This window comes from Lepidochelys kempii, chromosome 2, assembly GCF_965140265.1.
Source record: "Lepidochelys kempii isolate rLepKem1 chromosome 2, rLepKem1.hap2, whole genome shotgun sequence".
Taxonomy (NCBI): domain Eukaryota; kingdom Metazoa; phylum Chordata; order Testudines; family Cheloniidae; genus Lepidochelys; species Lepidochelys kempii.
This window is the reverse complement of record NC_133257.1, coordinates 225713667-225732642: the sequence shown is the minus strand read 5'-3', so window position 1 is coordinate 225732642 and position 18976 is coordinate 225713667. Positions and strand designations below refer to the sequence as shown.

General features: G+C 38.7%; 1 protein-coding gene across 4 annotated transcripts in view; it reads left to right on the top strand.

Annotated features, from left to right (window-relative positions):
- The window catches only part of CDK14 (cyclin dependent kinase 14), a 501539-nt gene that overhangs the window by 410496 nt on the left and 72067 nt on the right, over positions 1–18976 (top strand). For all 4 annotated transcript variants that reach the window (XM_073334004.1, XM_073334008.1, XM_073334007.1 and 1 more), the window contains 2 exons: positions 3077–3216; positions 7451–7599. In XM_073334004.1, coding sequence (XP_073190105.1) covers positions 3077–3216; positions 7451–7566 — 256 coding nt within the window. In that variant the 3' untranslated portion in view covers positions 7567–7599. The remainder of the gene's footprint in view (positions 1–3076; positions 3217–7450; positions 7600–18976) is intronic.

Here is an 18976-nt window from a genome sequence, read left to right as displayed (position 1 = left end):
TGTAACTCTGAGTATGGTAAGATGGGCAGAAGAAGTTGAGTCTTTATGAAGTCTGCAACAGAGATGTTCTCTCTGGTGTATCTTTTATTCATTGTAACCTGCTTATGATTTTCAGCTCTCTGGTCACCTGTAAGTGTGACAGTTATAAACTGTTGAACCTCAAACCACTGTTACAAGCGCCTGAGAATAAAAAGAGAGACACTTTCTTATACATCATCTTGCTTCTTGAGTGATATTCCAGAAAATCAGCTTGAGACAAACAAGGGGAAGGACTAACTGTCCTCATGTCAAAATTCTATTAATCTAAATTTGGATGGAACTCTGGAGGCTTTGGAGTTTTATGGGCAGTGTAGCGGGGTGGTCACTCTGCTCCTGCCTTAAAAGGCTTAAAACAGCCTGGGGAGAGGGCTGTGGCAGAGAAGGAAAAGCGGGGCTGATTGGGAGAAGTAGCCTCAGCTGGGGGCCATGCCCCAACCAGGCTGCGGCTGGCTTAATCAGGGCCCAGTTGGCCCTTATAAGAGGGCAGTGGGCCAGGAGCACAGAGTGTCTCCCTCTAGCTGAGGAGGGAGATGGACCTAGCTGCCTGAGTGCTAAAGGGCACTGGAGTGAAGCAGGGCTGGGGAAAGGCCAGAGGAGCTGGGGAGCTCCGGGCCAGCAACTCCCCAGGCAGCAGGGCCTTGTACGAGGCCACTGGATGTACTGGGTTGCAGGGGAAGGCAGCAGGTCAAAACCTCCCTTGCCTATGATGACTAGCTTATACAGACTGCAATCGGCCCCTAGTGAAAGGGGGCTAGGTGGTGACTGGTAGTAGCCCATTGGCTGAGGCAAGGTGGGGATAGAGGGTGGGGGGTTCCCCAGGGAGAGGAGACCTAGATCTGTGGGGTATTGCCTGGAGGGGCAGCACCCCAGGTAAAAGGGCACCAGGGTCCGGGAGGGACACGGGGGCCAGCAACAGCGAGACACCATCAGAGGGTGCTCCGGAGCTGGTAAAAAGAGCTAATTCTCAGGCAGCCAGCAGGAGGCGGCGCTGGGTGAGTCTGTGCCCCATGACAGGCAGATAATAGTATCTATTTCCAACATTTTGATAGTTTGGCCTGCTTATCTAATATCCTTATTTGTCAACTCATGAACTGCAAAGTGGAGGCATTTTAAATTATTGGTGTTCTGGTTTTGTTGTCTGAAAACAGATCTTTAGTTAAAAAAGTGTGCTAGAATTTATAAAACAAAATGATGATGAAGATATATTCAGTGTGTGCAGGATCCAGCCTTTTTTCTTTTGGAACACTTTTTTCCAAAGCCAGAGTATGGAAAAGTTTACCAGTCTCCCAAAAAACTTCTGGACCTGGCAGATTAGAAGATAACAGACCTTTTGTCATATCACTCTGATTATTGTTTTGCTTTTTCCTCACTCCAAATGCTGCTGTTCTAGGTTGAGATTTATAATGGAGATCTAGCCACACAAGTTGCATTAAAATGAATGAGTCCTGGATCTAAATTCACTCATCATGTTTAAAACCTCAACTGCTGTTGTTTAATATTTGTATTACATTAGCACCTAGATGCTTCAGAGAAGAGTAAGGGCCTCATTATGCTGTGTATACACAAAACAAAAAGACAATATCTGAGTCTGGAGTGGTTCAAGACCAATGAATTCTTGAGCAGACTGTCAAAAGACAGGGCAGAAACCCCAAACTGGTGGTATGATCTATAATTAGATTTCACCAACCCAATAACAAGTGTGAACTCCTAAAGCACTAGAGCATTCCTACTACAGAGTCATAGACAGTCCCCTGAGGCAAGCTGGACTAGGTGATAGATGGTCACTTTGCACCAAAAATCACATCAATATTCAGGTTACTTCCAGTCCCAAAGGACCAGTCACTTCCCTCAGGCCAATTGTACTCAGATCTCAAACCAAGGACAACGCCTGTAACCAATCCTGTAATAAACTAAGTAAAGATTTGTTAACTAAGGAATGAAATAAGAGAGTTATTTACAAGATTAAAGCAAATAAACATACACACACAAATGAGGAACAATCTTAAATTTAGGCTTCTATGACCAGCATGCTTTTATGCCCTTTGGGGATAAACCAAGCCAAGAAGCTTGAGGATAATTGTTATTTCTAGGAATCTTTGTCACTGAGCCCATATGGTAAAGAGACCCAGTTCTCCTTGTCAGAATCCAAGCTGATGGGATGAGCGCTCCTGCACGTAACCTATTCATGGATGTTGAGGGGAGCAATCGACAAAGTCTTTGTTCTATAAGACCCATTTGGATTCAGTAGTCCTTCCTGATGAGCAGGAGATAACACCTCTTAGGGTAGACTTATATTTCACACTTGGTAATGCTTCTCCGATGACTGTGGGGAACTTACAGTCTTAGCAAACAAACATTTTTATAGTCACAGAGCAAACATTTAAACATTAACTTTATAACATGGGATACAGATATTATAAGTAGGATTAATACATGCAGCATCTTACAAGCATTCCATAAAGTCTAAACACATTGGGATCTTGGCATGAGCTGGCACTTGGTCTGCCAGCATCACACTCTGCCCCAAAGAGTTTGCAATGTAAGTAAGAGGATACCTATATAGTATGGTAAATATGATTTGTTTTCATAACTGCTGTCTCAGAAACTTCAGAGACTTTTATTGTCATTTGAAAGCTAGGATTTCATGTTTTTAGATGGTAGAAGTCATTTGTAGGTGTAGCAGTTCTCAAGTTAGCAGCATGTTCAACTGAAATAGGGATGGGAAAAGCAAAATGGTAATCAGAGTTGTGTGCTTTTTCCTCCAGTGGTAGGTAAAGCTTATATGATATACATGTTCTGGTGATTCATAAGATATCGATCACAACAATCTCACCCTTACTCTAAGGAGTATGTTTTTGGCACTGGTCTAGCACTGAGTACAGAAAAACGTGGAACCAGTGTAATTTTCAGTCCCTGAATCTTCAGTGATGTGAGATTCTACATTTTTAACTATACTGAATCCAGCTGATATTAGTAAAGAGAGTAAGCAGCTTGTACATAGGTATGTTTGTTTTACTTCTCCTTGCTTGTGTTTCAGGCTAAGCTATATGAATCATGCAGAGGATCTGGCCTCCAAACTTCTTCAGTGTTTCCCAAAGAACAGATTGTCAGCACAGGCAGCCCTGAGCCACGAATATTTCAGTGATCTGCCCCCACGGCTATGGGAGCTAACTGATAGTGAGTATGACACAACCTCTGAGCTGAATAAAAGCAAGGAAATCAGTATATAGATAGATATATATATTTGAGCAAAATTCTGTAGTTCAAATTGCATAGTTTGCTTGACACAGGAAAAAATGGATTCTCTTTTGCTATCTCTACTCTGCAGTCTGCAGCTAGCTATCTTTGTATTTGATTATGTGTGCAGCCAAGAGAATTATCTGAATTGTCATAAAGCAAAAGGAAAAAAATACAATTTACATATTTAGTGTTTTTCACATCATAACAGAGAGTACTTTTTAACTAGCTGCAGCACACAGGATAAAAATCCAGCAATCTTTGATTCTCAGACACTTCATCTCTTATAACAATAACCCTTTAAAAAGACTTGGCATTCAGAAGACTGAGGAACACAAAGTAGACAATTGGTTAATTTGCTGAATTGAAATGTATGAGAAGAAAACTTCATTTTATTAGCTGAGAATGCTTTCAGTATTCACACACAGCTCTTTTGTTTCTCCTATAAAATAAAACGCTTTCCAGTTGTCTTGGCAAAAATGTTCCATCCAGCACAAATGCTGTCAATTGCTTTTTAAATATTCGTGAAATATTTATACCACAGATTTCCTTATCTTTTCCCAGAATGCTAACTGTCACCACCATGAATTCTGGCAAACCCATGCTTACAATACATAAGGGTATTTTTGATCCAGAGACTGTTTTGTTACCATAAATAGGTATCTCATGGGAATCTTATTTGTGATTTTTATTTAAATCAATTCTTGCACTCTAACCATAGAAGTTGTTTTCAGTTTTCAAACACAGGTACCTTAATAGGAGATCCAAATCCAATATCCAGAGACTTAAATCATTATGTGGTCATGTAACAATTGCATTTATGTGCCTACGCATGGTTGATTGGAGCAATAAAATGTGAGATTTGGACATTAATGTCTGAAAAACTGGGCCCAGGATGCAAATATTGGTCAACAGTAGATTTTTTTTTGTTTACTTCACTTTTAGTAAGTCAACTTTCCCTCTTCCAAATTTTTAGTTGTTCTGTCTCCAACAGTTAACTGCACTGGATCTCCTGTTGAGGCAGCTTTGTAAACTGGCACTCAAGGTACCCTACTCCCCAGCGGTACCTGCTTTTGGGACTAACCCCCATTTTGGAGAATGCGGAGATAAAAATCCTTGTCACTAATTACAGGTTATATTCTCCAATTCACCTGCAGTGCTAATAGATCTTCAGTTACTCTGTTAACACTAGATCCAGGACGCTCACCTGCCTATCCATACATCAGCCCTCCTTCCAATGCACCCTAAGCTAATGATGCTGTAAGGAAGTCTGTCTTTGCTGTAAGTATGATGCAAAGAGATTCATTAGTTCATGGCTAATCAAACATGCCAGTTCAGTTATCCCTTTCCCACTAAATGGAAAACAAAAATCAATCTGCATTGGTGACATCTCAATCCTGTCTGACTGTGCAATTTAGTCTAGCCAGGATTTTGATAGTCTATGAATTCTGAATTCTGTAGTAGTACTTTTCTCTTAATATGGACTTATTACCCACTTGCCACTTAGTTTATCAGTCAGTGGTTAAATCCAGTTCTATCAGTGAAGTAAATGCCTACACATTATCACTCTGCAGCAGGCTGCCAACAGAGACAGTCTTGTCCTAGTCATTAACAAGCACAATGTATGCAGAACACCAGAGGGGAATTAAAACCACAAAAAATACCTCAGGGTGGTATTTTTAATATGAGAATTTAATTTGTAATTTCACAGATTAAGAATTTTGGCTGCATTAATCCTTTTATCAGCTCACAGCAGGTTATTTGCAGAAGCATAACCATAAGGCGATATTCATTGGCAGAAACACGTCTTTGCATAACGTTAAACATCAGGAGCAGCGAAACCTTTTGAAGGGGGGAGAATAAAGATGAAAAATCATTATATTTTAAAGCAAGGTTCTGTTAAATGCCTCCAGTAAAATTTGAGTTACAGATATACTCTTTCTGTGTCTAGTAGATAATCATTATGAAGCATAAATCCAGATGCAAGAAAGGACAATCCCAGTATCAAATACTACAATCATTTCTATTTAGTACAACTTGGATATACTTGTAAACATATTTACAAAACAAAGAAGTCATATACTTTGGAGACTTTGGAAAATGTTTACTTTGTAGTGAAATGACTTGTTTTGGTGACTTCATTTGTCTGAGTTAATACTTTATCCAGGTGTCTGGACAGATTTCCTATTTATACTTTATTTTAGTAAAATTTTTGGATAAATGCAATGGTATTTTGCACACAATACAGTCAACAGCCTTGCAATCAAAACACTACAAGGCCATTTTCGGAGTCCATGTTACAGATGGTCCTCTTCATGGAACATACATTATACTGCAAAGTCCACATGCAAAATTGAAATCTTTAACATAAAAAGTCTGTGGAGAATCACAATTGTGTGAGGGGGGAAAGGAATCCCTCACATTAGAAGGAATTTTGTCAGAAACACTTTTCCATCAGAAATTGGAGTTTCATCTGAATCAAAACATTATGTGGAAAAGTGTGGATTTCAATGAACTTTTTATAGAATAAGTGTCAACAAATCATATCAACATTTTAACTTTTATGATATAATTTTAACATATAATTTATACTTTATTGTAATGTTTTGCTATAATTGAAACATAACATTTTGATGTTTTTGAAATGAAATATTATGATTTGAACTTTTTGGAATTGACATTTCATGACAAATGTTGAAATGTTGACTTTTTGTTCTGATTCAGAATGAAAAAAGTTTTGAAATGTTGGAATTGCCCATGGGATGGGAATTCCATTTTCCAACTAACTCTACCTAACCTACACTGCAATCTTCACTTTCAGTGTATAAAATTTAAAAAAAGACATAGGAATAGTTAATCTTATAATACTGGAAATACAGTACAATACCTGAGATCACACAGTCTTCCAAGAACCCCAGACTTGAGCTGTAATAGAGGAACTAAATACTTGTACTAACTGTGCCCGATTTCATTTTCCATAAAATAATTTCTCACTCTTTCCTACTTAAATAAGCTCATAAGCGTTTCCATGCATAAGTGTGTAAATAATTTATAACACACCTTCTGATTTTAAAAAAGGCCACAGAAACACCCCAAATAAATTTTAGTATGAGTACAGTACAACAGAGATGATAATTACAAGACTATGTATTATAATAAATAGTGAAACACAGTCTCCATACAATAAAAATAGCTGAATCTTTTAAATGTACACAAATAATGTGGTGACTCTAACACCTATTAGCTGCATTAATATCTGTCGGACAAAAAAAAAAAAAACTATGAAGGCCTTAGTTTAACCTTTAAATGTGCACCTGTAATTTTGTTCTCTCAATCTCACAGGGACACATAATAGATTTTTTTTTTATGGCTAACAGCCTGATACACAGGTGCTAATGCTTGCAAAAAAATAAAATACTGGTTTCTCTCAACCAGTCTGAGGCATTTTAATTGGAATTAGGTTTCTTGATCATTATTGTGAACCCTTCACCATTTCTATTTTGACATTCATCATTAATATTATCATGGCCATTAATAATTAGTTCCACACACACTTTCCTGCCATCAACTTGCAATCTTGATACAGATTTTTCCAGTGGCTCAGCGACAGATCTGATATAGACTGGACCTGCACTATGTAGATATATTTGATTTGCTTTTAAATATTCACTGGATATTTTTTAAAAGACTTTAATGGTCTCTAACACTGTGGTTCTGTTCTGTTCTTTTGCAATGGAGGGAAGGCAAATGCAGAGGCTCAGTTCCACAGGCAGCAAAGTTTTGAAGCTGGAAGACATGAAATCGAATTATTGAACGTCCTGTCTTATTTTTAGAAATTCTGGTATATTTCTAAAGGTTATACAGGAGAAACTTCAAAAGTAATAGGAAAAAAATGAATCACAGATGGGAGCAGAGTGAGCAAAAACAAAAAACAAACAAAAAAATATGAAGACACAACTCTTTATAAGATGTCTGACAATGTTGTCTGCTCAGATAATCTCCCCCATAAACAACCCTACTTCCTTCCCACTGAAGATTTTTTAAAATAATTTAGAAGTAGCACAAAGCTTATTCCTTATTTCAAATGCCACAGCATTTAGCTGAATATTTTTAAAGCAATACATTTATCATAAAGTAAAATAATTACGATTCTGAATTGTCACTTTTTCCACAGTGTCTTCTATTTTTACGGTACCGAATGTAAGATTACAACTAGAGGTTGGAGAAAGCATGAGAGTCTTTGGGAAAAACAATAGTTATGGCAAAGGTTTATCAAACAGCAAGCACTGAGGAGAATACTTAGACTTACTACAGAGAATGCAGGTAAGAATGCTTATCAGAAATAATTTATTTGAATACAGCATTGGATTAAATTGTGCTTTAGAGGTGCAAAAAAGAACAACTTTAAAAAAAAAAAGGAATTAGGTGCATGTGTGTAAATCTGAGCTTGGAGTTTGCATGAGTAAAATAGTTGTTAGTCCCAGGCACAGTGAAGAGGTGGGCTGATTGACATGTTAAGGTGGTTGACATGTTGGGAATGTTGCAGAAGCCAATAGGAAACTCTGCACTGATATAGCAGTCAGTGGTCATTACAAGCTGGTACCTAGAGGGAGTAACTGATTTCTGGTGCAGTATTGAAGAAAGAAGGCATTTCATATTGCTTTTGCTATTAGATATGGGTTGAGAAACTAGTGGTGAGTTCAATAAGACTAAGAGTCCTATCCGGAGTTTACCACCACGACAAATGGAGGGCCAATGCCCTTGATGGAGGGAATGATCTCGGCTGGCTCCTATAAATAAATCTCCTTTTCTTCCATCATCGCTTTGGTCTTGTGTGGATTCAGTTTGAGCCCGCAGCTCTTCAATCATAAGATCTAAAACATATTTCAGTGTTGAAATTCTGCTTGTTATGGCATCAGACTTTCTAACAGCATTGTGGAGACCCGTATGTTTCTGGGCTGTAGGGAATGTCTCTCATGTTGTAAGAGTAGGTTAAAATAGGTGGATGCCTGTTATATATTTTGTGCGGACCTACTAATTACTTTTTGTCTGTTTGCATTATTACCACAGTATAGGCTTAGCAGGGCTTTCCTCCCTTTGACATACACTCTTTTAGACCACCAATGTCCCCTTTTTCCACCTGCACCTCCTAGGATGTCTTTTGTGCCTGTAATACCTAAATGGAGTTAGACATCTTTTTTTCATAGCGACATCTGGGATGTATCAGCAGGAGTGTTGTAAGCAAGACATGAGAATTCTTCCACTCTACTTCACACTGATAAGGCCTCAACTGGAGTAGTATGTCCAGTTCTGGGTGCCACATTTCAGGAAAGATATGGACAAATAAGACAAAGTCCAGAGGAGAGCAACAAAAATTATTAAAGGTGTAGAAAACATGACCTTTGAGGAAAGATTGAAAAAACTGGGTTTGTTTAGTCTGGAGAAGAGAAGACTAAGAGACATGTAACAGTTTCCAAGTACATAAAAGATTGTTACAAGGAGGAGGGTGAAAAATTGTTCCCCTTAACCTCTGAGGATAGGGCAAGAAGCAATGGGGCTTAAACTGTAGCAAGGGGAGGCTTAGGTGGATATTAGGAAAAACTTCCTAACTGTCAGGGTGGTTAAGCACTGGAATAAATTGCCTAGGGAGGTTGTAGAATCTCTGTCTGGAGATTTTTAAGAACAGGTTACACAGACACCTGTCAGGGATGGTCTACATAATACTTAGTCCTGCCTTGAGTAAAGGGGACTGGACTAGATGAACTACTGAGGTCCCTTCTAGTCCTACAGTTCTGTGATTCCATTATCTGCACAATTTAGGCAACAATTACACTCATTTTCTTACTAATTTATGGAGCACCCAAAGCATATCTCATATTGGCCTTATGTCACTTCAGAATTTAGTCCATTGTTTAAAAGAATCCTCTTTTGAAAGAGGCATTACCCTAGCACTTTTCTGTTTGCAGGTTAAAATATATTTTACTGTTTAGTATTGTTGACATCAATAAATTAGCAAGGAGCTACTGGGAAGTGAGGTAAACTGTAATGTTACTGTATCGCCCTCTATAAAACTAGCCTAATGTATATTATAATCTCATATTCATACTGTTAATATTCTTTGTGAAAAATAAATAAATCTTGTTAGCTATGTGTACATGTTACAATATCAGATGCACATCCCCAATAAATTCTAACTGCAGTCTCTACCATTATAAAATGATGTTCAATTCTATTTTTTAAAAACCTGTATTGTTAAGGGGGTGGTTTCCAGGGTAAACAGTGACTATGGAAAACTGACGTGATCAGATTTCATTTCTGGCAATCTGTCCCAGTTATTGCACATGCTCTTCTCCAGCAAAGCTTTTAAGACTTTCTAATGTCAGAAATGAGACCGTCTCAGAGCAGTCTGTTTACATCTTTATTGACAAGCTAAGCCCTACTTTTTTCCTGGAGCTGTGCCCCTGCAGACATGTCTTCAGCCTTGCCTGTTTCAACATGATATATCATCCATCTAAAATAAAGTTAGAATGTGCCCATCTGTGGTGAATACATTTTGTTTGGAAGCTTATGTACAAAATCTCATTTCTGTTGCCTCCAAACAAGAATTTGCACAGAATTCGCAATGGAAGTTCATATGTGAAAGTAAGCTGTTAAAATAATGGGAAGAAGGAAATTTTTCTCATTCTTCAATACCTATATGAACAGAATTAGGTGGTTTCTTTTCCATACCAAAACGGATACAGTGGGTCAAATACAGCCCTAGAAAAAGAAAGAGCGTGGGATTGTATGTATATATGTGTGTGTGTGTGTGTGTGTGTGTGTGTGTATATATATATATATATATATATATATATATAAAATATGTATGTGTGTATAAATATGTGTGTTGTGGCAAATTGCCAGCACTACTATGATGGGTCTCGCGCTTTCTCTTCTTGGGGGGGGAGGTTTCTAGGGCACCCTTTTCTTGCCCCTGAACTGGGGTATTAACTGCCCCACTAGTGTCCTAGAGGAGGGGAGGGGAGAGGGAGGGACCCAGGCCCTACTTCTACTCCGGGTCCCAGCCCAGGGGCCCTAGGGATAGCGGTAAACCACTAGAACTAGCGGTTCCTTCCCTAGCCTACTTCCCTCTCCTGCCCTTCAGCCTATGGGGCTTCCTGCCCTCCCTCTGCACAAACCAGGTGTCCCTTTACCTCGGGTCTTGGTCTTCTTAGCCCACCGCAGCACTTCTCCAAACTCTCCTCTGCTTCCCTCCAAACTGCGCTCTGCTCCAACACCAATCCACTCTGTTTCAACTCCTCCAAACTGCTCTTTGCTCCAGTGCCAATCCGCTCTGCTTCAACTCCTCCAAACTGCTCTCTACTCCCACATCAATCCACTCTGCTTCAGCTCCTCCAAACTGCTCTCTGCTCCAACACCAATCCACTCTGCTTCAACTCCTCCTCTTGTCTGATTGAAGCAGGGGGGTTTTATTATGTGACTGGCTTCAGGTGCCTTAATTAATTTATAGCAAACTTTCTTCCCTCTACAGGGAATAAGGCTCCCTTCTAACACGCTCCTGCTGCCCTCTGGTGATGCTGAATCACTGTGTGTGTGTGTGTGTGTGTGTGAGAGAGAGAGATGAGGTTGCTACTCCAGAACAATATCTTACGTATGTACAGAACAGCATCCTTCATTCCATAGGATCCCAATGCACTTTGCAAATTGATCATTATTATTTATTTGTATTGCAGTAGCACTTGCTACGGATCATAGATCAGACCTCTGTTGCGCTAGGTGCTATGCAAACACAGAACAAAAGAATGGCCCCTTTCCTAAAGAGTTTACAATCTAAGTATAATACAAGGTGAACACAGCCAACTGGGGAGAAAATGGTAACAAAGGCAAAATTGCCCTAATCCCTAGGCTATAGGGTAGGCTGGATGTGTATAAAAAAAGAGTGACTCTGTAGACCAGTAATTAGGGCCCTCAGTTGGGAGGACCAAGACCCAGGTTTATGGCCCTGCTCCAATGACTCTTGGAAAATATCCCTGACATGTGCATGTGCATGATGGTTTTCAAAAGCCTGAGGTAGGTATGTACAAATTGACCTGCATACTTTAGAAAATTCGGGTGTAAATTAGTTTGTTGGCAGCACTGTGATCTCAGGAATGAATCTGGAAATCTTAAAGTTCAGATTCAGGTCTTCTGACACTGACCTGCTCTGTAACCCTGGGAAATGCATGTAACCTGTCTGTGCCTTCAATTCTCCATCTGTAAAATGCAGATGATAATATTTGCCTACCTTTCCCATAAGCTCTTGCGAAAATTGAGTAGGTTAGGGCTGTGCAGATGTCTGAAAATATAAAAGAGCTATATAAGTATTATTATTAGGAGCACAGAGGAGTAGAAAGCAGCACTGTGAAGGAATAGTAAATGTCTCTCCTCATCTCCGGATCTACTTTCTTCCATAGAGCCTGGAGCAGAATTGGAGGTTTTCAGGGTACATAAACTGAGAAGGGGTGAAAGGGATTGAGATGTTTGAGAGATTTTTCTGCCACTAATGAAGCAAAATAAAAAGGAAATGAGAGCAAAGTAGACAGGAATACAGATGCTTTTATGCTTATTCAGAGGTCTGTCTGTGTTTGCAGAGAGCCTGAAACAATCTCCGAGGTTTGAACTATCTTCTTCATTTCTATGGGCGCGGTCTTAGAAGCTAGTGATGATCCTAAAATGTACAATATATAAAATATTTCTCTGCTCATCAACCATCTAAAAAGAAGAAATATTTTTAAATAGTTTGTCTCCTTAAAACTACTGAGTTATAACTAAGCAGGTTTGGTTCTGCCATTCAGCTTGATGTGTTACTGATTAACGTTGACTTGTTTTCTTCTTCGAAGAGTGATAGAAAATGGCAAAGAAAAATTATGTAAAATTCCCCAGAATGCACAAATACCCAGAAGTTTGGCTGACTGAGACTGTGTTCTCCTTCTCCTCAGTGATTCCTCCCTTGGCTCCTCTGTGTACCCATTCCTCCCCAATTACTCTTCCTCAGAAATCTCCTGCTAATCACACCTGAGAAATTAATGCAAGGAACAGAGTTGTTAGCAGGGGCTGGGAAGGGATTCGCAACATCCCAGAGAGGCACTATTGTTCTTGGAGTATAGCAGTGCTGTTGCTGCCTGCCTGCTATACAGCTGCCAACAATCCCAAAACAATGGTGAGAAAGCAGTTACCTGGTTTTTTGAAAACCTAGGCTATCTCCCCCAGATATGATTTCCTGACATCTACAAATGTGATCTCCCTGTGGGCTAAATTATGGCATTGCCATGAACCCCAAGTAGGGAATGGCACGTTGTCCCGCTGCTCCTGGGGCGTACTGGACAGACAGCGTACATCCCCTAAAACACCAGCACAGTAAATCATCAAAGACCATCTTGAAGATTGTTCACTAGTGGGGGGAAAATAGTAAATATCAAATAATGAGCTCCATATCAGTGCTCCTGGAGAAATTCTGCATCAAAAAATTAAAAATTCTGTGCACGATATTTTAAAATTCTGCAGAATTCTGCATATTTTAATTGTCAAAATAACACAATATAATCACATCAGTTTCAATTATTTTGGTAATTTATTTCAAAATACCTGTCAGCAAGTATGTGTGTAACAATACACACAACAAAAAAGATTCAGGAAATGTTTTTTGACAAATAGATTAAGTATATTAATGCAGAACAATACAGAAATGTATTTCCCACACCTTTCAGAAGGAGTGCAAAAGCTTGGAGGAGCTGAGGGAGAGGGAAGTATTTGCTGAGAAGGAGCCTGGGAGTGAACTTGGAGGGTTGTTGGATGTGGGTGGGAGAAATATGGAACAGGCTGGGGGTTTTTTGAGGGATGAGAGATTGTTAGGGAGTTGGGAAACCTCTCTCATGCAGATCCTGACTGATCCCTAGCCTCTCCTATTCAGTCAGACACATCTGCTCCTGACCCCATGAATCCCCTCACCCTCTCTCCTCCATCCCCATGTGTCCCTGCACCCCCACCCATTCAGCTCTGGCTCAATGCTGTCACTCCACTAGCTCCTATGCCACTTCCTTTTGAACCCCGGTCTATGTGACCCCCCCAGCAGCCCGCTCTGTCTATTCCCCCCATATCCCATGCCTCCTCATCTGACCCTTCTGGCAAGGCGCTATGGGGAAGGCAGTTTCTTTCCCTCCCTTGCCATGGCTGGCTGAGCCTGCTGCCCTCTCTTCTGGTGCCACAGCAGCCCCTGGTAGACAAAAGGTGTAATTGCAGTGCCTTCCGGCAGAATGTATTTTCTGCTGGAAGAAAAAATCTGCAGGGGACATGAATTCTGCAAGTGTGCAGGGGCACAGAATTTCACCAGGAGTTATATCAGGGAAAAGTCTTTGTTGCCCATGAGTAGAACTCTGTGATAAAAGCTCTTGACTACAACCAAAAATCATGTTTTAGGAGGGTTCATGAGAAAGCAAAATATCTTTCTTTCATGTCTAATATTTTTCTTCATTTTTTTTTCTAATGGGCAGTAAACATGTCAATACCTATAAAACAAAAACTGGTGGTTGCACACAGCTCTGCCATTGCTAGCTTCTGTAATAACCAGACTGGGCCACAAAAAAACACCAGAGCCATTTTTGCCTTTTGGTCAGTAAAAATTATGGCCAAAACTTGTTTCTCCAGTAGAGGGTAAATCAAATGGTAATTGAAAAGGCAAAACATTATCTGTTATCACATTGTATGATATGTTCTCACATAGTAATTCATATCCTGAGTTCCGATTGATTGGACAAAGACAAAGATGTGTTTCTGACCAATTATTGTGTGCCTCCAAGAGCCAGCAGGGACAATTTAATTCAGGATGGTAACGCCATGTGCTTTTAAAGTATTTAACCTGTATTACCATAATGAGATCCCCCTGGCTTTATAAATCTCCTTGACAATTCACTGGAACAAAACAAAAAGTGGTCTTTATTTGTATTGCTTCTCCACAGGCACATGCAGACAAGCAATCCTGAATTTCAATTGCAGGATGCTGAATTCTTTCTTCTATGTCCATTGAAGCCAGCAAGTGACACAAACCCAGCCAATCAGAAATGCTATATCCTCATTCAGGTCAGCTGTGTGAAACAAAATAAAGCTTACTGGACAACAGTTCCTAGTAGAATGGCAAAAACTGCTAATTGCTAAAAAAGCATGATGTCCAAAAACACAAAAATGTTTTGTAAAAATGCTTCTTTCCAATCTAGTAGCTTGTTTTTATGTCTGATGAGAAGTATATTACAGATCAAGCCAAATATTTTCATTTTCAGTTTTTTTCTTCTCCTTACACATTTACAAATAGTGTAAGATACCGTCTTCAGCACTGCTGTATAGGAACATCATTTTTAAAAGCTTTTCTTTAACTCGAGCTGTGGGGAAGCTATAGTCCAGCAGTGTATGAGTCAGTCTGTTTTGAAAAGTCTTTCTAATTCATCATCACCTTGCTATTCTCTACCCTCTGTGTCCCATCACTGCTAAATCACTCTGGAAAGCTATATACTGTGGTTCTAATTCCTGTTCTGAGCAGCATCAGGAGATAAAACTATAGTAATTATAATGAAATAGGGTCTATAATGAAGTAAAGGGAATTGCTGGACTGAGTTACTTTACTAGCTAACTTGACTTTGATTCTGTAGTTGTTTATTTAATCAAAAGCTGAAAACCCCACACAGAATTTTATCCTTCCCAGAATTTCTAAGTTCAATGCAAAACAAAGTCTTTGTAGAAAAAATAACACTGAAGTGTAACATCACCACAATAGATGGAACCATTTTAAAGATACTGGGATTTTTTAGAGTTGGATTCAAATAGTTGTATAAAGCATTCGTGTTGCACCAACTGAAAAGATGGAAGCCTACATACTAAAGATGGGGGTGTTTAAAGTCCTAATTTTTCTTGCATCTCTCACTACCAAATGATGTCTATAAATGAATGTTGAGGGTCATTTTAATTATTTAACTAAAAATACTGGATTTGCATAAATTGTCTTTAGTGAAAAGGCTAATAAGATGCAGTTGTGTTGGCCAGCTGAAAGCAATTTGGGTTTGAGTCCAGTAATAGTACTAACTGGAATTGAAATTGTGGCATTAATTTTGTAAAATGTTAAATTAGTAGTGAGTATGCAAAGAGAACTGCAGGATCCTAGAGGTTTTTGTGGCTTTTTACCATTTTTAGTGCCATAATTTTAGAAGGTTAGTAACATAATGGTTTTATGGGGCTACTCCTACTGTGTTTTAGTTAGCATCAAAGGATAAGGCCATCACGCTGATGGAAAACACCCTAAATGATATGCATATAGCAATTTGTCCAAGAAAGCCACAGGCATTGGACTATATTCTCATCTTGAAGCTGTTTTGTTCTAATTTGTGTAAAATGGAAGTTATAGACTAAGCTCTTCCTTCAAGCCCCAACCATGCAAACACCTTGAATCCAATGAGACCAGTATGTCCAGCATGCATATTCTCAGAGGATAAAATTCTCATCCATTATGTAGCAGGTCAGCACTAGGCTATCTTTCAGTCTCACATAGGATTTGTGTTAGCCAACTGCAGATGGAGCAGTGGCCAAGGGGACCTATATGCCACAGAAAGGCTTTCCATTATCAGCCCTATGTACTCAGTGGTACTTAAGCACATGCTTAAGTGCTTTCTAAATTGTGTCCATAGTTAGTATATTCTACTCTAACATGGATTTTGTTACTGCTGGTAATATTCAGTACAAGAAACACTGGAATACACAACTCCCTTGGATTTCGGGAATCAAATCCACATTTGGAGTTGGAAATCCACTGACATGAAAGAATCCACACTTGGTGGGAGCCTCTCACATGGTCTCATTAAGCCATTCAAACACTGGACCTAGTAGGCCAATCAGGTCCATTCAAAAAAGGCCAGGAAAGCACATATTCCTCTATGTGTAAGAAATAGACCCTGAACAGAAGCAGCAGTTCAAATAAGATGGTCCAGAGGAGCAGCAAAGGTATTAGATAGGTATTTGTATGATAAGTGGCACATGTTGCAAAAGAGGGCAAAAAATGTTTTATTTTTTTTTAGTCCTGAACTACATTGGAAGAGATTTTTGGGGAAGAGAAGTTCTGATTAAATACAGTAACATGAAAAGAGCTTCCCAAACTGTGGGCAGGATTTTAAGGCAAGTGCTTAGTACTAGTGCAAGATGCTTCTTTAAAAGGCCCACTGGGGTGGGGAATGGGGCGGGGAAGGGGTTGAGGATGAAGGAAAAGGAGCAGTGAGGAAGACAGAATGAGAGACTGTGGTCACACTTTGGCTTGTTACCTCAGAGCACTTGCCATGACCAGCTTTTGAAATATCCCAGGCTAGGGTCTATACATTCTGTATTGTGATTGTATATTCTATATTATTCTTTGTTGGAACTTGTTGTTGCATATTTATAGGTGTATTTTTGAGTTGCATTGTTTCACAGTCAGGTCAGCTACACAGCCGCCAGATTAGGAAGGAAGTATCACTAATGTTAAAGTTGAACTTGCATCAAGGGAAAATATCATTTTTTTTCTACCTTTGTATAGTCTGATGCTTATGTTTAGTTCACTTCTGATAATTTACCCTTAAGCATTTTTAGCTGTAGTTTTAAGTAATTTTCAGTGTATAGGATTCTAATTTAGCAATCTCAGATAATGCAGTTAATCTCTGAAGATATTGGTGGTATTTTCAATAACACAAATGCTCAGCTAACACTGTTTATCCATCTTTTCATTTCATGTTTTTGTTCTTGAATTTGGGATACAGAAAACGGAATCTTGTGTGCCCCATGTGCACTGTATTGTATTATTAATATTAGAATAGCAACCGATTCCCACTAGACAGTCTTTGTGGTCCGCTCATGCTCTAAGAAGTGTCTAGGCATAAAAGGCTGTTTGAGTTGAAGTGGGCTGATAGTCTGGGATGACATTTGAATGCAGAGAGGACAATGTCTAAATGACAATGACTGGAAGAGAAGCAAAAGAAGCTCTAAACTATCCTATTCTCTCATGGACGGTCACCTCTCCTTTAGGATTATTTTGTCACATGATTCCTCAGTTAGGCTTTGTCTATGGGGGGAAAAAGTGGAACCACTGAAGGGGAGAAACTTAGGTTCCCAGACAAAGAAGAAGTTTCTAGTGCTGACACATGGCCTGTAACCTATAGAGACAGCAAATCTAATGAGAGCCATTGCCTGTAAGGCATAATTTGCAGTGTTCAGAATTAATAAAGCATTTTACTTTTAGTAAAATCATAAAACACAAATCTATTTCAGTAAACTCCTCTGAACAGTATGCACTGGGATGGTTTCTATGAATAAGTGGTTTCAAGAGCTTTGTATCAATATTTCATTTGCATAGTTTATGGTGGTAGACTATGAAACAAAGAAACTAAAACCCCTCAGGGCCAAATTCTGTTCTTGGATAAGTACATGCAACACCCACTGAAGTTAATAGGAATTGAGTGTGCTCAGCTGTGGGCAGAATTGGGCCCATGAATGCAGTAATATTTTTAAGAGTCAATTGATCAGATTGCATGAGTTTACGCTGCCCCATAATTTACAGTTTAGTCTGACTTTTGTTCCCATAGCTGCACGTCATTAAAATAATCTTAAAGGTCTCAGGGGAAAAAGCAGACAAATTCAGAATAAAATATTAAAATTGCCAATACCTTGGCACAACAAAGGAGGGTAACACTGAAGCAGTGTCATCTGATTTCTCAGAAGTGGAGTTTAAGACTTATAGTTCTATAATTGTGTGGTGGTGTTATAAATGACTAATGATGTTTTAATATAATTTTGACTGCACACGTCTTGATTTTTTAAATTGTGGATTATCATTTTTATGCAATGGTAGAGAGCAATTAATTATATACTATAATTGTTGCAAATATATCTTTTGACATAATTGCTATAAACGGGAGGAACAATATCATGAGAATGTGCTGAATATTATTACATGTGTTGTAATGGTATAAAGACAACATATAATGTTGTTGTATAATCCCTTAATAAAAGTTTTGCATTCGTTATTACATGAAATATGTACTACTTTACTTAGTACAACACTGTAGCTGCTTAGTTTATGTATTTTCTTCTAAATCTGTTATTTCAGTCTGAACTATCCACCTACTGAACCTGATCTGGAACAAATTTAATGTTAAAAGTTCTATAAGAGCAAAAAAAAAAATCTTAAAATTAAACAGGTCTCCTAATGCATTTGAATAATTCAACAGTAGCTAACCTATCACACTGTAAAATGAACTAAACCAAAACAAATCACTCATTGTCATAACTCCTATGCTTGTTTTCAACCCACAAAACTTCATATAAACTATGTTCAAAGTATATTTGTTGTTTACAGATGTTTGTGCCTAAAAACAGAGGGGTAAATATTGCCAGCATTTAAATTAGGTTTTAAAATACTAATTATGGCTTACATGACCCAAAAAATTCATAATTCCTAGGTGCAAATGTTAATATAACAAGTTTACAGCTCCTAATTAATTCTGTAAAGAACACCATTTGGCAGAGCAGAATTATGAGGGCCACATATTGGTGGTGGCAGAGGAAATACATATATTTTCTATTTATATGATAAAATTTACTTGTGTTCTTTAGAAAATGGCACATCTCAGAGGTGTTGCTCTCAAAATGATCTCAG